At 33.4% G+C, this 22,585-nt stretch overlaps 1 protein-coding gene across 3 annotated transcripts in view; it reads right to left on the reverse strand.

The window, feature by feature from the left end:
- LOC128676131 (synaptic vesicle glycoprotein 2B-like) overlaps positions 1 to 22,585 on the reverse strand; it is a 33,840-nt gene that overhangs the window by 4,665 nt on the left and 6,590 nt on the right. For 2 of the 3 annotated variants that reach the window (XM_053756090.2, XM_053756089.2), the window contains exons 2-6: positions 6,765 to 6,888; positions 4,936 to 4,995; positions 4,003 to 4,095; positions 2,626 to 2,759; positions 993 to 1,183 (exon numbers count right to left, since the gene is read on the reverse strand). In XM_053756090.2, the coding sequence (XP_053612065.1) occupies positions 993 to 1,183; positions 2,626 to 2,759; positions 4,003 to 4,095; positions 4,936 to 4,995; positions 6,765 to 6,801 (515 nt within the window). In that variant the 5' untranslated portion in view covers positions 6,802 to 6,888. Of the gene's footprint in view, positions 1 to 992; positions 1,184 to 2,625; positions 2,760 to 4,002; positions 4,096 to 4,935; positions 4,996 to 6,764; positions 6,889 to 12,641; positions 12,993 to 22,585 lie in introns of those variants that run through there. The other variant, XM_053756086.2, reaches the window with a different exon arrangement.

The following is a 22,585-nucleotide window of genomic DNA, read 5'->3' on the forward strand; positions in this document are numbered from 1 at the left end:
GGATTTCAATGAGCATGAGTGATGGCGCACCCCGTATCGGCTCCCAACGAGGTAACTTCTCAACGGTGCACGGACATGATTTTTGTGTGTCACGCGCTGAATGCAACAAGTTCACTCTGACCACAATAAAATCTCGTGGCATAAATAACTTTTGTACGGATAAAAGTAGTTATGATAAAAAATCCCTAAAAACTATTAAGATAACTATTTGTTTGTAATTTCAACTAAGTAGAAACGAGAAATTATGGATTTCTCGCAGGTCGGAAATATAAAAGGAAGAAAAATACAACTAATGTCAATTACAAAGTAATAATTTTGTTTTGTTTCCGTATTAGACATGGCTTTCTAAATAAAAGGCATACAAAAACACATAAACATGAAATAGTTTTGAAACGTGAGTATACAAAAGGAGTTATTTCTGTCATTTCTTATTTATATTTACCTCGAAAGAAATAGACACCTTGAGTAAAGAATGCTAGATAGATCTGCACGACGTGATTGGCCAGTGAGCCGTACTTAACTAACACTTGTGAAACAAATTTCACATATCAGACACTTTATCAGCAAGCGGTGAAAGAAATGCGATTTTTAAGACGCCTGACTATGCTCGAAACGTCCCAGGTTCAAATTCTACTCGTGATTCATGAGTTTTTAGTCCAATCTCAATGTATACATTTTCCATACACCAACAGTTGCTTCTGGTGAAAGGAAACATCGTGACGAAACCTGTTCACTGGTAGGTTAAGTTCACTAGTAAGTATCCCTTTAAGTACCCTTTAGGTCGCCGCGATAGCAGTAAAAAGTCGTAAGATGCCTTTAGGCGCCTTATATAAATAACACATTCGATAAGAAACATTCCAATCTGGCTCATATTTGGTAATTTTCATGATCATTCGTAGAAATTGGACACGGCACGCTATGCAAACTATCACTCACATAGATGAGATGTCCCATAACTGATTTTCTAGGATTATCTTATTAATGGAACTTACGCGGCGCCGTTGATGAACCGGAACAGCATGAAGAGCTCGTAGTTCTGGCTGAAGGAGGAGCAGACGATGGCCAGCCCGTTGATGACAGAGATGGCAATAAGGACCCGCTTGCGGCCCAGCGAGTCCGCCACGCTGCCCCATGCGTACGCGCCCACCATCATGCCGATGAAGATTATGCTGTTCAGCCATCCCTGAGGAAAGATTTAGAGATGTTAGCTAAACAGAAACGTGTAGTTCCGCCCTAGAATAGGACCACTCCATATCCTCCCGTGGATGTCGTACTAAGGGACACAGCCTGGGCAACTAATAGCCAACAATAGCATTCTCAAGGAAAGTTTGTCCTCACGCAGGCGGTGGTTTGAAAATCACAGCCGAACCTTCAAAATTTTAAAGTTATTTTTTATGCTGATAGAGAGCCTATAAGAAGTATAAGTACCTACCTACTTATAACGAAGGGTGAGTGAAATTACAAAGTGGGTAAATTACCCTAGACTATAAAGTAGGCAAAGCGAATTTGGCATTGACACTAAGTTTCATTTGCTTGGTAATTACCTCTAAGTTTCATTTGCTTGGTAGTATTAAAAAATACAATTAAAATCTCTTAAACACTACTTACGTCCTAAATGGCTAAATATTACGCGATCGAGTTTTTCCGCCATGTGTTGGATTATCTCATTTGACAATTAAGTTGTCAGTAAATAGTTCAGACAAGTTCAGACATCACAATTCGCACATTCGTAAGAACAAACACATGCCACTATCAAATATGAAGTTGCTATAACAATATTTGGTAGTCCCCCACATCTGGTAAATACGCGTATCGATAATTCGCAAGTTAGATTTGATCATTTGGTGACATCATAAATCATTATATTGTTATGACGATATTTGACATGTAACGAGGTATTTATTTGTTTGGTAACAGGTTGATAAAATTTGCAACCTAATCCGGACTTTCTGCATAACCTTACATAAACAAAAGGTTCTCCGAATGGCAGCAGGAAACTTCCGCTTCTAAGGTAATGTCACAGTTTAATACAAAGAATCTACGTAAATAAGTAGACAATGTTGACACTTTCTAGTTAACATATGTTTTTCATATAAGGTAACCAGACTTGCAATTACCTATAGTATAATAAGGCATTCATAAATACTTGCATACCTACCTACATTTATGCATATTAAAAGCATGCAACGTCCTTTCGAAATTTCTTCCGAAAATTGTCAGGAAAACTGTGGAGGCCGGCTTTATGAATAAACAATTATTTTCTTGGAATAAAAGTAAACCGCGTTTTGTATTTATATCACCTGTAACCTGCTTAAACGACGTGCCAAATTTTCTCCAATTACGAAACAAAACTGCATAAATTTAAATTGTTTGCCTACAGAGTTCCGGTTTATTTTTCCTCAAAATACCAAATCAGTATCTTACTTTGGTCTGAGTACTGCGGTCTAGGTTTGCGCTGACGGGAAATACCATTTATAATCAATTTATAATCACATTGAAAACCGAAATCGCATCGAAAGTGTGCACGTCATGCACCATGTCCTAGGATACCTAGAAGATACATACACATTCCAAATGCCTACTGACATTACCTTGAAAATAATGAAGCAATTCGTGAAGACTTACTTTGGTCTGTGTACTGAGGTCTAGGTCGCACTGCGCGGACGGGAGGATGAAGGACATGGAGATGACATCCATCTCCTCCGAGGTGCTGACCAGGCCGCACACCGCCAGCAACAGGTAGTGAAACCGTCCATATCCTGGGCAAGTAAAAAATTGTTAAATCTCATCTAAGCGATAGATCATCTCAGTCATAAGATACAACACTATGATGGACCGCCTCTCTCTCAAGGCCTCTCCGATAGATTGTTATTAATTTAATAAAATAGATACAAAATATATGATAAATAGATAATATATAGATTTGTATTAAGGATATTTTTTCAGAAAGCATTTTATAATCACTACTATTGAGATCTATATCCAGATTTTCACAAAATGGTCTCGCTAAAAAAATTGAAGATGGCAAAGAAACACAATTGCATACAAGATGTCAATGGTACAGAAAGATTAGGTCTCACCGCACATCCGCTGTATGTATTGTAAACAAACCTATTATGTATTATTTTTGATAGGACCACATGCTCCCAACATCGTAAACAGACGACGTCATATTTGTTTCTGAGAAAACGCGGTGCGAACGTGCGGAAATGCGCCCTGAGGAATGCCAGCCCAGCGGCCGAGCGATCCTCATTCACAATTCTGGTTACTTGTCTGTTTACTAGCTCAGGTTACCAACACGAGGACCATTATCTCCATACATCACCTGATATCACCCGTTCCGCCATTAGTGTCCGGTACTACTGGGGTGAGTATTACGATATGCTTCATGTTTACAAACATTATCAACTCAGTTTACAAAGCGACCAACTAATGGTCCCGTTTATATTGGTCGGGAATTAAAACGCAATATGTGAATTATGCAACTGGTGCACTAAAATTTCAATTACAAAAATTTGCAATTTATTACAAATCATTGAACTAGATTATTACGGTAACATAATTACAGATTTTCTTTTTATTTATACCTTACTATACCTAATTCAAATTACACAATTTGATTAGTAAAGTAAACCTACTAATATTTTATTACATAATCATAAATAAGCATCTTATTAAATATTAAACAGATAATTAAGAATAGAGAAGATGTAAACCTTATGAAACACCAACAATCGTCATTGGAAAATTCTTTAAAACTCCTCATAAGTATGTACATTTTTCCTTTTATATACAGATATAGACAAGCATCAGTAGCAGTTTTATTACTATGTGAAAACAGTAGGATTTATTTACGATTTCATTACAATAGATAGGATCGTGTCACAGAGAGTATATGATAGGCGGGGAAAATATATTCCTACCTTCAGGTGAAATGACAATTGTCCATAAGTGGGAAAAGGCCAAGAAGAAGAAGAAAGATAGTACAAAAAAATGACTTACCGGTTAGTTCGATGGCACGCTCGAAGTCAGCTTTCTCCGAATTGGAGCCCTTCTCCGGATCAGACTTGACTGTCTTCAACGAGGGAACGACACCTGAACACATCCATATCAATCAATATCTTTATCATACTGTCCAATAAGTATCAAATGGAAAAAAAAAACCGAAATTCAAAAGTGTGAAAACATAATATTATGTTGAATGCTGTCTCCAAAAACTTCGTCTTTTTTTGCGCGCTGCAAAAAAATACGTGTGGATATTTCACGCTCTACCCAACATTACATATTTTACCAATAACACTTTCATGTATCATTTAAAGAGAGAATATTGAAATCGATAAAATAAACAGCATGCGAATTGATTTGAACACTTTCTATAATAAAAACCTAGTTACCTAACTTCTAATAACATATTATAGCTAACCTAATCAGAAAGTACTTTTCCTTAGTACCTATAGAGATTTATCAAAAAGTGAGTGTTTCAAATACGGGAAGTTTGTATGTCTACTTCCGGTTGAACAGATAAATTTTCCTAGTGTAAATACTTTACTGCTCACGACTTCCAAGAAAATTGTTAACTCTGATAAATCTATTTTCTTGTTACAATCATAAAGTAAATACATTAGGTACATACGAGTATGTGTTTATCTACTTATTTACATATAAATTAAAAATGCGCAAATTCTGCCGGAAGTAATGGACATTTTGCACACGGATGCAAAATAAACGCCAAAAACCAAATAAATAAATAACAATTTACTTAGTTAACGTTTCACTTCTAGAATCAATAACATTCATTAGAAATTTGCTAACTCCAATTATTACGTCAAGGCTATCAATTTCCTGTAAAATTGCGTAAAGTACCTACTGTACCTAGTTATAGTATATTTTTAGGTTTTTATAATATATCGTTATCACGTAATTAACTTTACGTACCAAGGTCAATATTTTTGGAACCTGGTCCGTTTAGCTGGTTGTCCCCTTTTACATCACAATCTGCAACAAAAAAAAAAAAAAGAAAACGTCTTCATTGAATCTCAACTAAGATCACGGTTGATTTATCGGTTAACCAAACGGATAACCGTTTGGCAGTTACGATTTGACGTTTACGTCTTTGTCACACATACACGTATATTTATAAATCTTCTGGAAATGATTAATAAAACTAGACAGGAGATAGGATGCTTATACATTATTTTTTCATTAGTTTTCTTTTTATTACATTCATATAAATAAAATAGATTATATCTACTTAGGTATAATCTATTCTGAAAATACCTATATATGAACGCACATTTTTGCTATGCACTAACTGTTTTAAAATCTTATCAGAATATTGGGTTTTCCATGTGATCAATAAATAAAAATAATTGTTATGTATTTGCATATTCTTTTTTTTTGGCAAATGTATATACTATGTACAATGAACTTTACATGTGGTTAGGAAACCAATCCGTGGAAACTTCGATTCCAGTTGACCACTGTATGTATACTATACACTTAGCACATACATTTTAAATACTTAAGTGATATTCATAACCGCTTCTTAAGTCACGTTCATAAAACACTTAACAGATTGTTGCTATGTATAGGGTTTTTAAATATACCTAAGTAACCATTTTTCTTGCTCGAAATAAACAGCTCTAGTGTTTATGTCGACGTTTTAAATCAATCTTGTCAACTACAAAACGTGTGTATGACTCACGCGTGCATGGATCATTCCATAAACGGTTTTATGAAAGCGATCAGCTTTGAGTCGCGCGTAAATCTCGCCTCGAATGAATGTATCATGAATGTACTATGGAGCAGGCAATAAAATATGGATATATTTTTATCAGTCACGATAATTAACAGTATATCTACTATCAAATTGTCCAAAATCATTACAAATTCGAAGCTACTACTATACTACATAGAGATCTATGCAGAGTTACTCGACATGGATTTGACTGTACATATATAAATGTTAATGTTGTCAGTGACATCCCATAGATTCCTCATTTCTTCTTTTTCTTATATATGAGCTATATATTCTCTTGGCGGTGGAATTACCTGTACATTATGCAGCAGTTATATGTTATAAATGTAGTTAAGTATATTTTTGCCAGGATTTAAGATAATTGTGTGTGGCGCAACGCGATGTAAGTTTTTAACTGTCAAAATATTGAATTACTTATTGGATTATTAAATTCATATACTAATATTTACGCAATGTCAAGTTGTCAGGCTATTCCTGAAAAAGTGGCCTAGTTTAATTGATAAGGACAATATTTATTGTTAACTGTTGTATGCTGTTGCTGTTGACTGTTGTGTATATACATACCAAGTATTTAATATTATAAATGTGAAAGTCTGACTGTTTGTCACGGCTAAACCGCTGGGCCGATTTGAATGAAACACGACAAACCGAAGACACACCCACAGACAGAGAGACCGACAAAAATTCCAGAGAAAGTACTTAGGTAATGGAAACATTAATAATTAACTACGCAATTTAACAAAATACAGATATTATGAAATTACAGACAGACACTTCAATTTTATTTCTTTGTAAAGATGATATCTAATTGTGAGGTTTCTTGCATGGGCCTGGCTACCATCTACTATGTGGGGAGGAGAAGTGCGATGTCGGCGATGGCACTGATCTTCAAATCTCAGTGATTTATTCCACTTACTATCTATCTTCTATCCGTATATTTCCTATACCTTTGTATAGTCGTATATAATATCGAATATTTTTTATCTGTAATATAAAAGATACTAACTGTGAGGTTTCTTGGGCCCGGGGTCAGTTTCTACCATCCTATGCGGGCAGGCGACGGGCGATGTCGGCGCGAGCGCTGGTCCTCAAGTCACTGAGATGGTCTCTTCCAACGGCGTTGGCCGCGTCTGTAACCAAACAATTTTCAGTTTAACACTTAAAAACTGAAAGCCTTTCAGTTTGTAGGGAAAAGAAGGTAATACTTGAAGTCGTGCGAATGTAGATAGCGCCAAACGAACAAGTAATAATTTGTCACTATCATGTATTAATTAGTTGAATAAAACATCAAGGTTTCTGAAACAACTAATCTATATATTTTATACAAATGGTAATCCTTCAAAGTATGCGGTAAAGTATAAAGTTCGCGTAGATAGCTGTATTAGCAGTCTAAATCACGCTTTTACACTTTACCGCTTTCGTGATTTGAGGTTATTTGGGCAAATATATCATTAGTGTGTGGGGTACTTTATGCAAATGCAAAAAAACAATATAATAAAAGATGGTTTCAATTGTCAGATGTACTTTAATATTCCCAAAATAATTTTATTGTTCCATAGCCATAAAATGTATACGTTATTCTTTGTGTAAAGTGAATTTTAATGTATTTCGTACGAGTACTGTGGGTTGTACTCGTACGAAATACATTAAAATTGCACTGCGGGTTTTACGATTTCATAATCGATAGTTATTGAGGCAGGTACGACCGTAATCCGTAATAGACCGAAATAGCTATGTGTACATCGTGTGACTTTTTTTCACTAGGTGAACCTATATAGTAGTAATATATTTATTTAAATAATTTCTTGTTCCCATGCAATACCTACAAACCGACTGCCAATTAACACGACACATCAAAATTACTTATACAAATATAATTATAAATATAATTATTATTATTTTGTTATAATTATGTACCTATGTATAACTATTTAATTTAATACAATAATAATATAATAATGTCATTGAAACGACAAATAAGTTCACAAATTTTACCATACCAAACTAATACATATAATACATACAAATTCATATTATTAATAAGTAAAAATATCCGAAAGTGTGCAATCGAAAATCGAAACAGATGAGGATCTCATACGGAAGGTAAATTCTAAATTTGAAACATCAACATCGAGATCTAATGTACTAACGTACATCAATGACGTTTTTACGACATTCGAATTGAAAATATTAATGAAGTGCGTTGGTCTTAAAATAAAATGTAAAAGCATTTTGGCAATAGCTGAATCGCATTCTCTTGAAATCCCAAACTAGCCCTTGGCTTTGTCTGGCTTAACTGAGTGAGTGACCATGCAATCTTAAAAGCATTTTCAACACATATAAAAGTATTCAGCTCGTTCGCCCACTATTATAAAAAGAATAACTGACTGACAGAATGCATAAATGAAAGTTGAAATTCTAAGGGAGAAATTCCCACGGAAATGGGGAAATACGAAATATCGTTCGAAAATCAAAACGGAAAGCATTTTTGAATAGACAGGTTTATTACCTTATTTTTGCATCATTGAAATAGAATAATTTTCAATTCTCTATTTTCTAATATCTTTAGCCTACCGCCGGTACCTTCAAGTAATAAATGCGGACTGCGTGGATCCTTTGAAGATCTCTTGGTTGATCAATGTCTAAAATCCTTTAAATACGAAAAGTATATGTACTATTTCTATATTTATTACATAATCGATATACATAAGTGGTTAGTTTTGGGTACAGTGGTTTTGAAAGTGTAATATCATTCTGAGTGTTTTATAATATGGCACAGATGAGTGCGCGGTAACAATGCACGGGAAACAGCCGTCAGCGGGGCCTCAGGCGCGGACAAAGTAGATGTACTGGCAAACTTGGCTTTTCTTCTGCGTTTGACCTGAAGGTAAATTGGTCAAGTTTCATTGACTTCAATCCTTTGGGCACTATAGTATCTCTCTTTCATCTGAGTTTTTTCCGGGTTCCTTCCGCAACTATCGAGCGTTGGAGCCTACGGTCCGTTAAATTTGATGTATATATGTTTGTTGTTATTTTTAATTTGACTTGATCTTATATTTATTTGATCTGTATTTGTTGCCTGTATAATCCAATCATTCTATGCCTGTATAATCAAATAAATTTACTGTTGTGATTTAATTTAATTTATATAGTTATTAGCTATGTATTTATTTTGATTTTGAAAATCTGTTTTATTCATCATTATTAGAAGTAAACGCATGGTACTTCACTAAGCGTAATTTGCTAAGTTTGGTTATACTAACTGTATTATGGCGAATGTCCATATTGTCGCATACGGAGGTGCCCAAATAAATAGTGAAATATTTTTTTCGATCATTATTAGTGAATGACGTTACGGGATATTGAGACTATTCATATAATTTTTAGGTGTCATAAATATCTACGTGAATACGAAGCGACAAATACGCGTCAATCTCTGCAACTGTTGTTTTAAATGTAAAAATAAAAAGATCATAAAAATATATAGCAAGAAGCATTTATAGGTATAACCATATACAAAGTAAACGCAGGCCTAATGACGTGCGATATGTGTTTTTAAAATCAATAGAAAAGATAAATAGTGATGTTTGTTTTTTTTTAATGCAGAAAATATTCCTCTATTTCATATTCACTATTTAAACCATAGATTTTAGCTTAAATGCTGTTAATATCAGTATCAACAGCCAGTTAAAGTTAGGCCTTCTTTTCGGATGAATAAGGAGTATGGGCCATGACCCACCACGCTGGTCCATTGCGGATTGGCGGGTTTTAACGACTACAACCGGGACCAGCGGCAGTTAATATACTATCTATCATTCAAACATTTTAGACTGGCAGGGACCCGATTCTCATACAATCAAAGTTCACTTCATCAGTTTTCCCGATTTTTTTCGTTTCTGCATTAAAAAAAATTCTAGCGAACGCATCGATCGATCGTACGTTTTCGTTTATAAATTTCTAATACAATTGTAAAGTGTTTGTGTGTTTGTTTGTCTTTCATGTCAATACAGATCAACGGATCGAGGTGATTTTTGGTGTGGAGAAAATTGAAGAACTGGAGTCATAGACTATTTTTTGCGGGCGAATCCGGGGGCAACAGCTGGCAGTATTATAAGAAAAATTCATATTAATCAACACTTCCTAACGTAGTCGGAACTAGGAAGCGCGCGCGTCCTCTCGCTTTATTATGAGAAGTCTAATTAAATTTACATTGTTTCGTGGCAGATATGTGCTACAACTCGGCTGGCAGGATAACGCAATGTTATATTACTTAATTGTAGGCCTTGGCATTGCAGCATGCGACCATTTTATGTTAATATTTTTATGGGACTTAGTAAAATAGGTACTTAATGCATTTTACCGGATGCCAGTCGATTAAAGGGCTGTTTTCTATTAAAATTAAAAAAAATGGTCTAGGTATTTGTTTTTTTTTAATTTTTGATAGAATTGCTTCTGCTACCAGTATTTTATTTAGTACTAGTGAGCGGCCTGTCCGGTCTTCGCTGGAGTAGAACCATAATTAATTATACACGTAAAACTTCCTCGGTAATCATACTATCTATTGGTGAAAAGTATATAAAAATCAAAAGATTAAAAAGTATACTTTTCAATGTTTCTTAGAAAATGTGAACTTTTAAAGGTAACCAAGTTTTCCTTTCCTTACGTAAAGAATGCGCGCAATTGGCGAAACAAACCTTGTATGAGCTAGTGACGGCTTTTATTTAGCTACGAATAATTAAATCGATTAATATACTGATACCAATAAGGATTACTTACGTTAGCATTGAGACGGGAAATAATAGTTTTATTATACGTAGTACATGTATAAGAAAAATCGAGTAATTATTTATTTTCAATTATAATTCCACTGACTTGTAAACAAACTGATTGCTCCATCAATGTAGTAATGTCTACACTAAATATTTTAACAAAATTCGTAATAAGTATATTTTATAGAACGGTAATTATACGCATCGCATGCTGTTTTGTCACATTTTTTAATTTCAGTAATGGGATAACATAATTAGAAATGAAAATAAGATAGGGCTTTATGATTGCGTGTCGTTTTTAGGTCAGTTTTTCATGGTCAGTCCTGTAAACTATGACAGCCACTATTAGATTAGTCGATTATAACCACTGGCGTGATATCTCGCGAAATAACGTGACGAGGACACGAAATATCGTCCACTATTCTATATATTAATTGATTTTCTCGGAGAAAGAAATTCATCGATGTCATGATTAATAAAAACACCGATCTCACGATCACGCTTACAATAGGTAATAAATAAATAAATAATACTTAGGGTAAAGCTGTGAAAGCGTGGTTTGAAGTTATCAATTCATTGTATAATGCGGAAAATTGACCTTCCCCCGTCGCCTTTTCCTCATTTCAGCTATGTAATTAAAAATAAACGATTTTAAACCACAAGTAGCAAAGAACCTACGCACCTACGTCGTAGTCAAATTGAAAAAAAAAATACAGTTTTTACATGACTTTGTGCAGGGTTCGTTCGTATGATTAAAAATCACGAAGTGGCATGGCGGGTACATCTAGTAATACAAATAGGGGGTACTCTAGCTGATCAATTTATTATAAACTTTGCTTAGTAATATTGGTCATTATGTTCTCATTGCAATAGTAAATAGAGATACGATAGAAATTGTCCACAATTATCATTGTTGTATTGGAATCAATCGCACAATACTTAACTGTGATGGAACGTTGACACAACTACTACGTAACCTTGCAGTTGCGTACGTATGTAGCAGTTTTAGCTGATTTTTTTCTACCAATTCAATCGGTACAGATTTCCGAACTAAAGGAGGAGGTTACGGTACCTACTTATTTCTTCTTATCGTGTGTGCTATTTAGAATTCTATTTCTATTTTCTATTCTATTTCCATTTGAATCTCGCGAATAAGAAAAATGTTATGACAAAAAGAATTTGTGATAATGATATAAAGTTTCCACGAGGCAAGCTAATTAGAAACATTTTTCATGAAAATTATATGATAAGGCAAAAGAAATGCGTATAAATAAATTACCGTTACAATAAAAATAAACGACTATATGTTTTTCGTTCGCGTTATCGGTTCCACTAAAGATCGGGACATGATATTGTGTTTTTATTTGTTTAGTAATAAGTGATGTCGTTGTGTCGTGTCGTCTGGGTCAACTGCCTCCGGAAAAATATTGCTGTCAGGTCAGACAATTTTCACTTACAATATCCTATAGATACTATTAAACGAGCAATAGACAGTAAGTAGAAGGAGAAGACACGACACTATTTAAAATGAGATTTGGTGAGAGTCAAGAAGATACAAGCGTGCAAATGTTGTACATAACACATATTAGATGAAATTTCCGGTTTTTAACAAACTTGAAGTCGAAAATTTTACCGAAATGTCTCGTTCGAAAAGTCTCGATTAAAACTGTAGTTCTGCAATATTTCAGACAAATATGTTGAAAAGGTTAAAAAGAATTAAGTAAGTACCTACTCATTATAACTAGGGTTTTTTTAAATAAAACCTTATAGATAAAATTGTAAAGTAATTTTTAAGACATTGAAAATGTGATATAGAACATAAAACTATTTAAATAGTGTATGTATTATAATAAAGGAAATTACAATAGCCAAAATTGAAGATGAGCTGAGGAAAGTGATAATATGTTTGTTTACCTGATCAGGTGACCGCGGCAACATACACTTTATGTAATAAATGGTAAACATACGTACAAGTCATAGTTTGCGAGTTTTAATTAAAAAACTACCAAAAATAGATAACTATGAGCCTCAACGATGTGCTAACAGCCTTATCACAAGAGCATATTAAAAAGTTATTTGGGGAATAAGAAATCAATTAATATAATATCTCTTACCGATATAGAGGTGTATAGATAAAACTCGACCACAATAGTTCAGCAGAAAGTTCTGTATAAGAGCATGATCAGTCAAAGGTTTGTTTTGTATCACAAACTGACGTTCAGGCTTGCGTCAAATAACACTTTCAGAAACCATATCACGTCACTTGCGGTCCTTAAATCCTGCATAGGTATTTTAATCCGTTATATTTAAGGAACTGTTTAGTTTTTAAATTAAGAATACGAAATAACCGTCGTCGTCGAATGCGATAATTCGATTTTCGAACACTAGACGTGTGTGCGTCCCGCAGTAGTGTTGGCTTGTGTCGTCCGTTGGCGCCCGCGTTGCGTTTTGCACCTGAATGGCGTACGCCCCTCCTTCAGTTGTTTCTTTTTTGTAAGAACTAAGTCAATAATTGACACTCGTAATAACCAATAATGCCATATTACGCGCGGTTTCGTTACTGGACTCGGAGGATAACTGATAAATTAAGAGCATAATTACTCTAACGATTAGCTATGTCGCGATTGAGCACGTAACATGGGCCATTTAAACAAAAGAGAACAATGTTGTTCCACCTCGTTACATTTTTTATTATTTTTCGAGGGATAACCGTTGTAATTACATAAAGACGTCAAGCCATTTTATTGTTTCATGTTACCGAAATGTGGAAATGCCACTTCACGCTTTGTCGTGTCAGGCGACATCACGATCGAGAAATAAATCTACTTATTTATTTATTTACAAGCGGCCCGTCCAGGCTTCTCTCGGGTAGTAAATTATACTCTTAAGCCTTCCTCAGGAACCACACTATCTATTAAAAATACCCGCATCAAAATCCGTTGTGTTGTTTCAAAGTTCTAACCATACATAGGCACAGACAGACACCAGTAAGCGACTTCGATTTATACTACATAACTATTTATAATTTATGATTATTGATAATTAAAAATATAATTTTATTATCTAGTTAATGAAGCGCTCTTTAAAATATATCTTTCAGATACCTATTTTATTTCTATATCTATTTATACAACCATCTGGCAATTCTGTGCAATAATACAGAGCGACTCTATTTACCTCTATCTCCCTGAACATATTTTGCAGAAGCAAAATATAAATACCTTAGTCCTAGACTTTCGCCTGTTTTATTTTTATTTTCATCGAATTAATCAAATCATCAATCATCGAATCTCATGCAGTTATCAGGTAAGTTCTCATCGTCACCAGAAACACAACCTTGCCTATATCTCCAAGAAATGAGTCTCAATTTATTTTGGTACAATTCAGCTCGAAAATAGTTGGATGAATGTAATTTTCAGACGCATATAGCATATTTGTCGAAACGATTAAGGAACACATAGCCTATGCAGCTGCGATAGACAACAACAGCTTTTCCAAGGTGGGTTGACGTCAGGCAGGCGGGCGGTTGTAAAATCACAGAATCTTCAAAATTAGAAGGTTATTTTTAACCGACGCAACCGGAGACGTGCCAAGATGATAGAGACAATTTATTTTATCAATAAATCATTATCTTATAAGATATCCGTATAAGATAATCTTTAACCAGTGTGGCATAATATGTTAAAATATGTTTTTTTATTTTAGCTAAGAAATAAAACAAATTAAAAAAATGCAGCGCTAGCGTGCGGGGAGAAAGAGCCATATTAAAACGTATTTATGTGCATATGCGTACTATGTGTGGTGTCGCTACCCGCATTCACCCTATTCTTGTAGGGGTTATTAGTCTAGATATAAAAAATGAGTGGTTAAGTAAGCAGTAGAATCAAGTAGGTTTAGCTAGTTAAATATGGACTGGGGGATTACCATCAGTCAATAATGTGCTAATAGAAATCTCAGATATTATACGCAAATGACATATAAAAAGCCATGTGAGCTTATAATTGTTAATTTAGCACAGTTTTCCTCAAGTTTCAATCACATGGAAAAACTCATAAATGTTAGACATATATAATCGATTTTATTTACAAATGCACATGTGACAATATTAGTATAATACGTACTTAGTGACGATATCAAAGTATTGTCATGTAAAATATAACAATTGATAAATGCAATTTTTCATGTTTTCGTGACTTAACTGACGATAATTATATTTTGTCTGACTTTATTATTACTCGTCTGTACAAAAAGGAGTGTAATGTTATCAGAGCTTTGGACAGTAAAGTACAGTGAGTTCCACAACACACTGATGATGATGACGATCGATTTCTGTAATGCCGACAACTTTCAACGATTTTGAACTCGCACACTATTAAGCACTTAACCAATTTTTTCTACGTAATCGCCGCGTACTTCTATATCTATTATATCCAGCATACTTCCTTCATGTATTTTTTGTAATAAACTCAAAAATTACTTATTTACTAAAAGTAAAAAAAAATACTTAATTATTTTGTTAGACGAAAAGTTCAGGAGTCCGGCCGCTAGAATTATTTTTTTCGTTTATAATATCAAACAATTACATGCTAATTACATCTAAATACGATCTTAAACGACGAGGAGTTCGTCTGACCGCAATGTAGTCTCCTTCCAATCCAACAAGAGAATCTTTTATTTATATAAATAATAACAAATGACATAACTAACGACCCAACCGCAAACAAATCTGTGATCACAAGTACAAATATTTGCGGGGAATCTAATCGAGGACCTCCAGATTGTGTGATGACCACTACGTCACGGTCGACAATGTGATGTGATATTTCCTTATAATCTGTTACGTATTAAAAAAAATAACACGTCAATTCTTTTTTTTTATCTGATTGACAATTCAACCTTCCGTTGTGCAATAAAATATAGAAGGAAGAAATTGTTATTTCCAAACCCTGATGATTGAATATAATATAAAATAATAATATTGAATATAATAATATAATAATAACTCGGGAGACATTTATTTGATTTTAATTACAGTTACTGAAATAAATACAGGTAAAATTATATCAATGCCGCCTTTTATTGGTTTGTTATGGGTTAAGGACAGGATAATGGATTATAAGAACAACATGATATTAAATTTGTTAATAGGTCAATATATTTTAATTAATTATAATATAAAACCAAATAAATATAATATCTACAATATGCATATCTAGGTACTTCAATATTTACAAAAATGCTACATCTTTTATATACTTAGTTTTGTAAGTATTGTGTAATCTGTGATATTGTGTACAACATGTTGCGGATAGTATGTTTTATTTTGAATTGATTGTGATTTCAAAAGATGTTGTTTAAAAAAAGAAAAATATTTACTTTATTACGACTATTAGTTGTTTGGGTCACGGGTAAATGACGGTGAGAGTGGCTCCTGGGCTTGGCCGAGGCCCATTTATTTCGCGCCTCTTCCGTACGTCCGACCGACCTACTGTAGTTCGTCGACGTCGTTCGCACAGTAGGCAGTGGCGCGAAAAAAAGACTTATTAGGCCTATAGCAGTGGTGGTGCAGGCTGAAAATGATGATGATGACAACTCAGAAATCATTTGACCCCATTGAAATGATAAATAAAATAAAATCTGTCATCGAAATATCGTTGATGGCTACATAGCTAAGTTTGTGTAAGTATACCAAAATGAAAATTACATGACATGAGCGGAATGACATAGTCTTTTATTTTATTTAATTAAATAAAATAGAGAAGAAGTAGAACCGTCTGACAACTGCAGTTAGCCTGCAGATCAAGTTGCCCTTCTGTTTTACACTGCGGTAAAAAGGGCGAGATAGATTGGCTAGTTAAATCTGTTGTTACCTACTGGTGTTACATTATTACAAATAATTTCCACATTTCATGAAATTCTCATGGTATAAACTTGACTATTAATTTATTTCATTAACCTGTATGATTACCACGAACACAATGTAGTCATTTAATTGATTACACTATCTTCTAAACATATTCTATACCGCACAAGCGGCTTGTCCCGGCTTCACTCGTGTAAAACCATAATAAACTATACACCCAGACCTTCTTCAGGTATCTCATAATCTATTTAAAAACGACAGACGGCCGAAAGCGACTTTGTTTTATACTACGTACATATGTAGTAGTGATGATGAGAAGAGAAGATATAATAGTATAGTGAAGAGAAGTAGATAGTGAAGAACTAGGTAAATAACTTAGAAGAGCTTTAACTCGTCAAATAAATAAAACATAAGTCAATTACAATGTTTTAAAAATCTGTAGCAATAGTCACCCTGTCGCGCGACACGCCACGGCAATCAGAACCCGCAAGAAATATCTGGTGCAACAATAACCGTTTCCAATTATAAGAAGTCGTTAAACTATTATAGCAATTAATGATTGCATTTGAAGCTTCAGTGCCTTATGATAGTTACATCATCTCTGTTACAATGTAACATTATCCAGTCGATGTGGATGTTACAACAGATTAATGAAAATGGTAGAGACGTCTAGATATTGCTAGGTGGTACCTACATCCACCTCAGTCTGAGTATCCACTATTATTCACGACAACATCCACTTTGTGTCAAGAAATTAAACTTCGTTAACAACACTAAAGATGAGTTGCACCGTCAAATTTGACGTTGATTTTAACGTTAAGTTAACGTTAACGTCAAAGTTGAACCCACCCTAAGTGAAGGTAACATAAAACTCGAACTTCGTTGTCCTATTATATAAAAGTTTACATTATATGGGCTTGATTGCATCAGAAAAAAGTAAGACAAAAAATTGTCAACTGAAGTCTATCAATGAATGGCATCCCGCCACAGAGGTTTCGTGCTGTTAACGCAATTATATTACCTATAGTACACAAAAAAAGACAAAGAAAGAATCGGAAAAGAGTTAATCGTAATTAAATCATTTGCAAGATGAGAATTTAAGTTTCCTAATTTTAATTACAAAACTTTTTTTTTTTTTTCATTTAGAGTACTTTTCGACCGATGATAGCTCGTTTGTGTTATGATCATTAAACAAAATTCAAAAAACAATATGTAGAGAATACACAGTAAATACTTAGATATCCCGAACTATGTATAACCAATACATTTTTCTTTTTTGTTGATCTACGTCAATACATAATGGCACACAAAATTTCCGTGCGTCCCAGTTATTTCCTTAAACTGTCGGAGCCCAGGATCCACAAAATGGCTCTGACAAACGCGCTTATCAAAACAATGAAGAAGACACCCATAGAACTTAAATATCAATATGACGTGGTATAAGTAAGGGTATGTTGCAGTAGCTTCTTGGGCCGGGGCCAGGAGAGGCTAGCTGTCAAGCGCGTGCTGTCAACTTTGAAACGGGCACATTAATCATAAGTAGGCCGACCTCGGTCCCGCCGCCGCCGGGACCGGTCCACCAAGGTGAAGGCAGCCAAACATCGACACGTGACAGTACACTCGATCAATCATTACATTATTTATTTACCTAGTAAGGTAGGTAGGTAAATAATAATAAAATCTCGATCGACGGGCGCACTACGTCTATGTCCAACTATATAGGCTAGCTTTTGTCCAATTTTGACCACAGTATGCAAAAAAATTATGAAATAAGAACATTCATTTTTGTCTTTCCATACCAAGTTCGATCTACTTTATTTTATTATCTAAAAGGCTAGTATTTAAAAAGCCATACAGGTTGTTCTCCCGATATATATCTTACTAACGAGTCTATATGTTTAAAGAATCAACAATACATGTTATAGAATTTCAATCCAGTTTAATTATAATTATTAAATTCATTGCTACTTCGTATTTCCGGCGACTGTACCCAGAAGTGACATGCTGTTTGTTTGTTTACTATAATCAACTTTGCACACGATGTCGTCTATGCTACGAGGTCCGATGTGATACGATAGGATACGGTGCTGCCGTTATTTTCTGAACTATGAATTCCTTTTCTATTTCGTAAAGTTTGTATTATTACTAAGTATTTATTTATTGTTTACAGTTTATTTAAATTGAGATACTAGTCTAAAAATTTAAATTAAGGTCTAAAAACATACTCATATTTTAAGTTTTTATTTCAGTTTTTCTTGCCCAAGTAATTCATGAATAAAATATTCTAAACTCTGTTAAATTAATACATTTTGATACACGGCTCTATCTCATGACTATCGACTATCGTGTAAGGGATAGAGATTTACTGAATAACTTAATTTGTTCATAAATAATGTAGAAAGCTAGTTTAGAAGCGTTTTAGATACTCTTTGAAAAGATTTTTCCAGTTTCCATCGGACAGGATGTGATAGTAGCTTCAATAAAAATGTGCCTCTATGTTCTATAAATTGTATGTTTTTATACTTCTACCATTTCATCAAAAAAAGGGGCTAAATGTGTTATCTGAGTAGGTACACTAAACTTTTACGTTGGTTATCATTTCAATTCGGAGTTTCATCTGTTGAATTGTATTTTTTTGACTAGAGTTACTATATCTAATCAAATTTATCTTAGATTTTACAAATTTTAATATAATGATATATTTTCAATATATTTCTCAGGCTACGCATGGGTTTTAGAATACAATAATTACGATTTATTCTGTTTAACTAGTTAATTGTATAAAACATATTACATTTACTTACTTTTTCTGTTGGCTCTGTGATCCTAAGTAGATATATGTAATATATAAACATATATATTACAAAGACTTATTTACATTTCACTAACTATTATTCCTCGCGATTCTTGGCGTTGTCTATTCCGTAAGATATATACAATATTCTATTATCTTGTTCAAATTAATGAGCATTACGTGCCGTTAGATTGCTAAAAAGGGTTATATTTCCTTTTCCCGGGCTTTTATCATAATAAGGCAAGGTAAAGTTGTATTAATAATACAGTTTATTACCATATTGTCCACTAATGAACTGTTGTCTGTCAATTAGCATTAACAATTATTTTTTAATTGCTTGTACCATTTAAAAAAATAAGGAAGATTAGGTAGTAACTCTATACCCCGTGTCCTCATTGAGATAAAGTTCGCGATGCGATGCGACGCAATGCGACAATAGTCGTATACAGTACATACGCGTATACGACATACATTTCATCGCATCAGTTTATCTCAATAAGGACAAACGCCTTAATATATGACACGAAAGTCGACGATCGGGCACTGGATACAAAGGGGAGCATCAGATTTGCAAATTATCATTGTTTTAGGTTGCACAACACATGCCGACCATTTAATTACAGACAGGATGTATATAAACAGGACACATAACCTAAATTAATGTGCTTAAACTAGTGTGATGACCAAAAAGTACACCACGAAAAAATATATATATCGATTACTAACAACCTCTAATGCGATTTAGTAGTGACTAACTATTTATCTAAATGTATACATATAATAAAACTGTAAGAGAGCTATGTTAAAGGTTAAAGAAAAATTATTATGAAGATTTTATGCGACTAATAGAAGCCAAAACATCACACAAAATTGGCGCAACACGCAAAACCTACATAGGTAGGTACTAAATGTAAATTGATGCGATATTCACAGTTGTATAGCGCATCTGTTTCATCGCCATACGTTGCATAGAACCCGAAATATTGACAATAATAAGAGCGGATGGAGCACGACATAAACGCGGGCGAAGCCGCAGGCAAAAGCTGGTTTTATATATATTTAGATATGTATATGCTTAGTAATATATGTAAAGAATGTACCTGTGCTACGGATAGAAGAATGTGTCTAAAAATAGCTGGTCCTATCCTAAATAATTCTCCGAAATGTTTTCATAGAAAGCTGTTTGTGTACCTACTTTCTCCTCGGAAATAACTACAGAGGAACTACTTATTGGTATTCGCGTCATTTATATAAATGGTAATAAAATATTAAGAAAGAATATGATAATAGTTTAAAATTGTTGTTTTATAAGTTCTGTTTTAGTTTTTATGAAAACATCATGATGGGATTGTTTAGTTATAATTTATAATTAATAAATTCAGAAATATTTATTTATAATTATTACAGTTATATTTAAAATGCTGCGGACGATTGTCAGGTCTTATCGTGACAAAGCACGTGAAAAGGACGTACAGGTCGAGGGTTAAAATTAGGGAGGGATTAGTGATATTTTTTCTTATGGAGTACATTTTTAAACCTTACAGATTTTTATTTCTTTTTTAATTTTTTCTTTGTTGTGAATAAATCCATAATTGTATATAATTTTTTTTTGCTAATGTTTAGTCAATATTGCGTGCCAATAGTAGTGCCAATAGTAGTGCATCTTATTCACGCTCAATAAGAACTACAACAGGGTAGCCATCAAGTCTAATCAGATACTTTTTATCCATGTCGCACAATTGACGTCACAATGTACAAAAATAAAACTGATCAAACAATGTGACATTTGATTATCGTGTTTCATTTATGTGAACGCATTTTCACATTTTATTTAATACACAGGCAACTACCCTATTGACTTATGCAGCCTATGCATTACGAATATTTCTCGCCCTATACGGATGATTGATGTACAATACTCTTTCTTGCACAAAAAGTGAAAAGAACAGAAAAGATAAAAGCCATAAAGGCGGGCATCTTATATGTAATATCAAATTACATGTAATTATAATACTAAAATGATGTTGTGTATATTACCGGGTACTTTTATTACAACTATTCTATTATAATATTTTATACAGCAATATTCCTACTTGCATCATGCTAATTTGTTTAACTGTAATAAAATGGACAACAGGAAAACCACAAAAGAAGTTATTGTATTGAAAATTTACGTAGATACCTACTTAGAACCTTTAACAGCGGGCTAAGATTATAAGTTGTAATGATGAAATATAAAAAGAATATTTTTTTTTTATTAAAAAAGATAAGTTAAACATATAAAATCAATCGTGGTGCAATAATATCATATATATATATTTATTTTATGATCTAGTGCGACAGCATAGCTATAATGTAAGTCACGACAAGAATAAATATTATTACATAATCAATAAATAAATTTTACGATAAAACTATTGAATTACATAACAACTATTACATTAAAAAAAAACTTAGTCACAAAAGACACACTTTCAAAGCGACTCTTTGGAATTTTCGAAAAGTTATTGAAAATAAAAATACAACCAGTATGTGTACTTAGTTAACGTTGTATGGAGAATTTTTAAAATCTATTAATAAGACTGTGATGCATAAATATCTTTTAAATGCCTTTTATTTTTATATATCAATGAGATTGGCTATATAAGGCACATGCGAGAATCGTTGAAAATGTCGCCATGACCGAAACAGACGGATATCATCAATCTATTTAAAAAAAATGAAAAATGGCCTTATAATATATTTTATCGAAAAAATATAAGTTCGGTTAGGAGGTAAAGGTAAATTGTTATATTTCCATCAAAATGCAAGTACTTCATGAGTAAACACCTGCGTCATAGATCATTTAATATTGATATAGAGGATGCTAGTGATTTACAGTATTTGTTGAGTTTAGTCTTACAAGATAGCGCCAAGGATTCGCTACCGACTCTACTAAAGCTGAATGCATACAGTGGAAATAAAGGTAAGTTTTATGTAGAAATATCAAGATTTAAATTTAAAAAATATAGATACACAGTACGTGAAAAATTAATAAAAATCGTATGATAACTTTGTATTCCGAAAACTGAAATAAAAGCTAAGAAAATTTTCCGCAGTTCTTAAGTGAACAATTGTAGTTACATTAATTAACCTAACTTCGAAGAACTAAATGTATTTTGGCGTGAGACCCAATGAGCTTTGCTTGTCATATGTATATATTTTTTACATTCTATTATTGTCTAATAATAGAATACGTAATATATTCACTTTGCTCCCGACCATGGTTTCAAGTAAAATTTCAGGATGGATTGCACAAAAATATAATTGTCGAAAATGTGAACATAAACAGATGTCCTAGGTACTGAACTGATTGTAAAGTTCAATTACTAAAATCCACTATTAAACTTCAAAATTTTATC

The sequence above is a fragment of the Plodia interpunctella genome, chromosome 15 (genome assembly GCF_027563975.2).
Source record: "Plodia interpunctella isolate USDA-ARS_2022_Savannah chromosome 15, ilPloInte3.2, whole genome shotgun sequence".
In the NCBI taxonomy this organism is placed as follows: Eukaryota; Metazoa; Arthropoda; class Insecta; order Lepidoptera; family Pyralidae; genus Plodia; species Plodia interpunctella.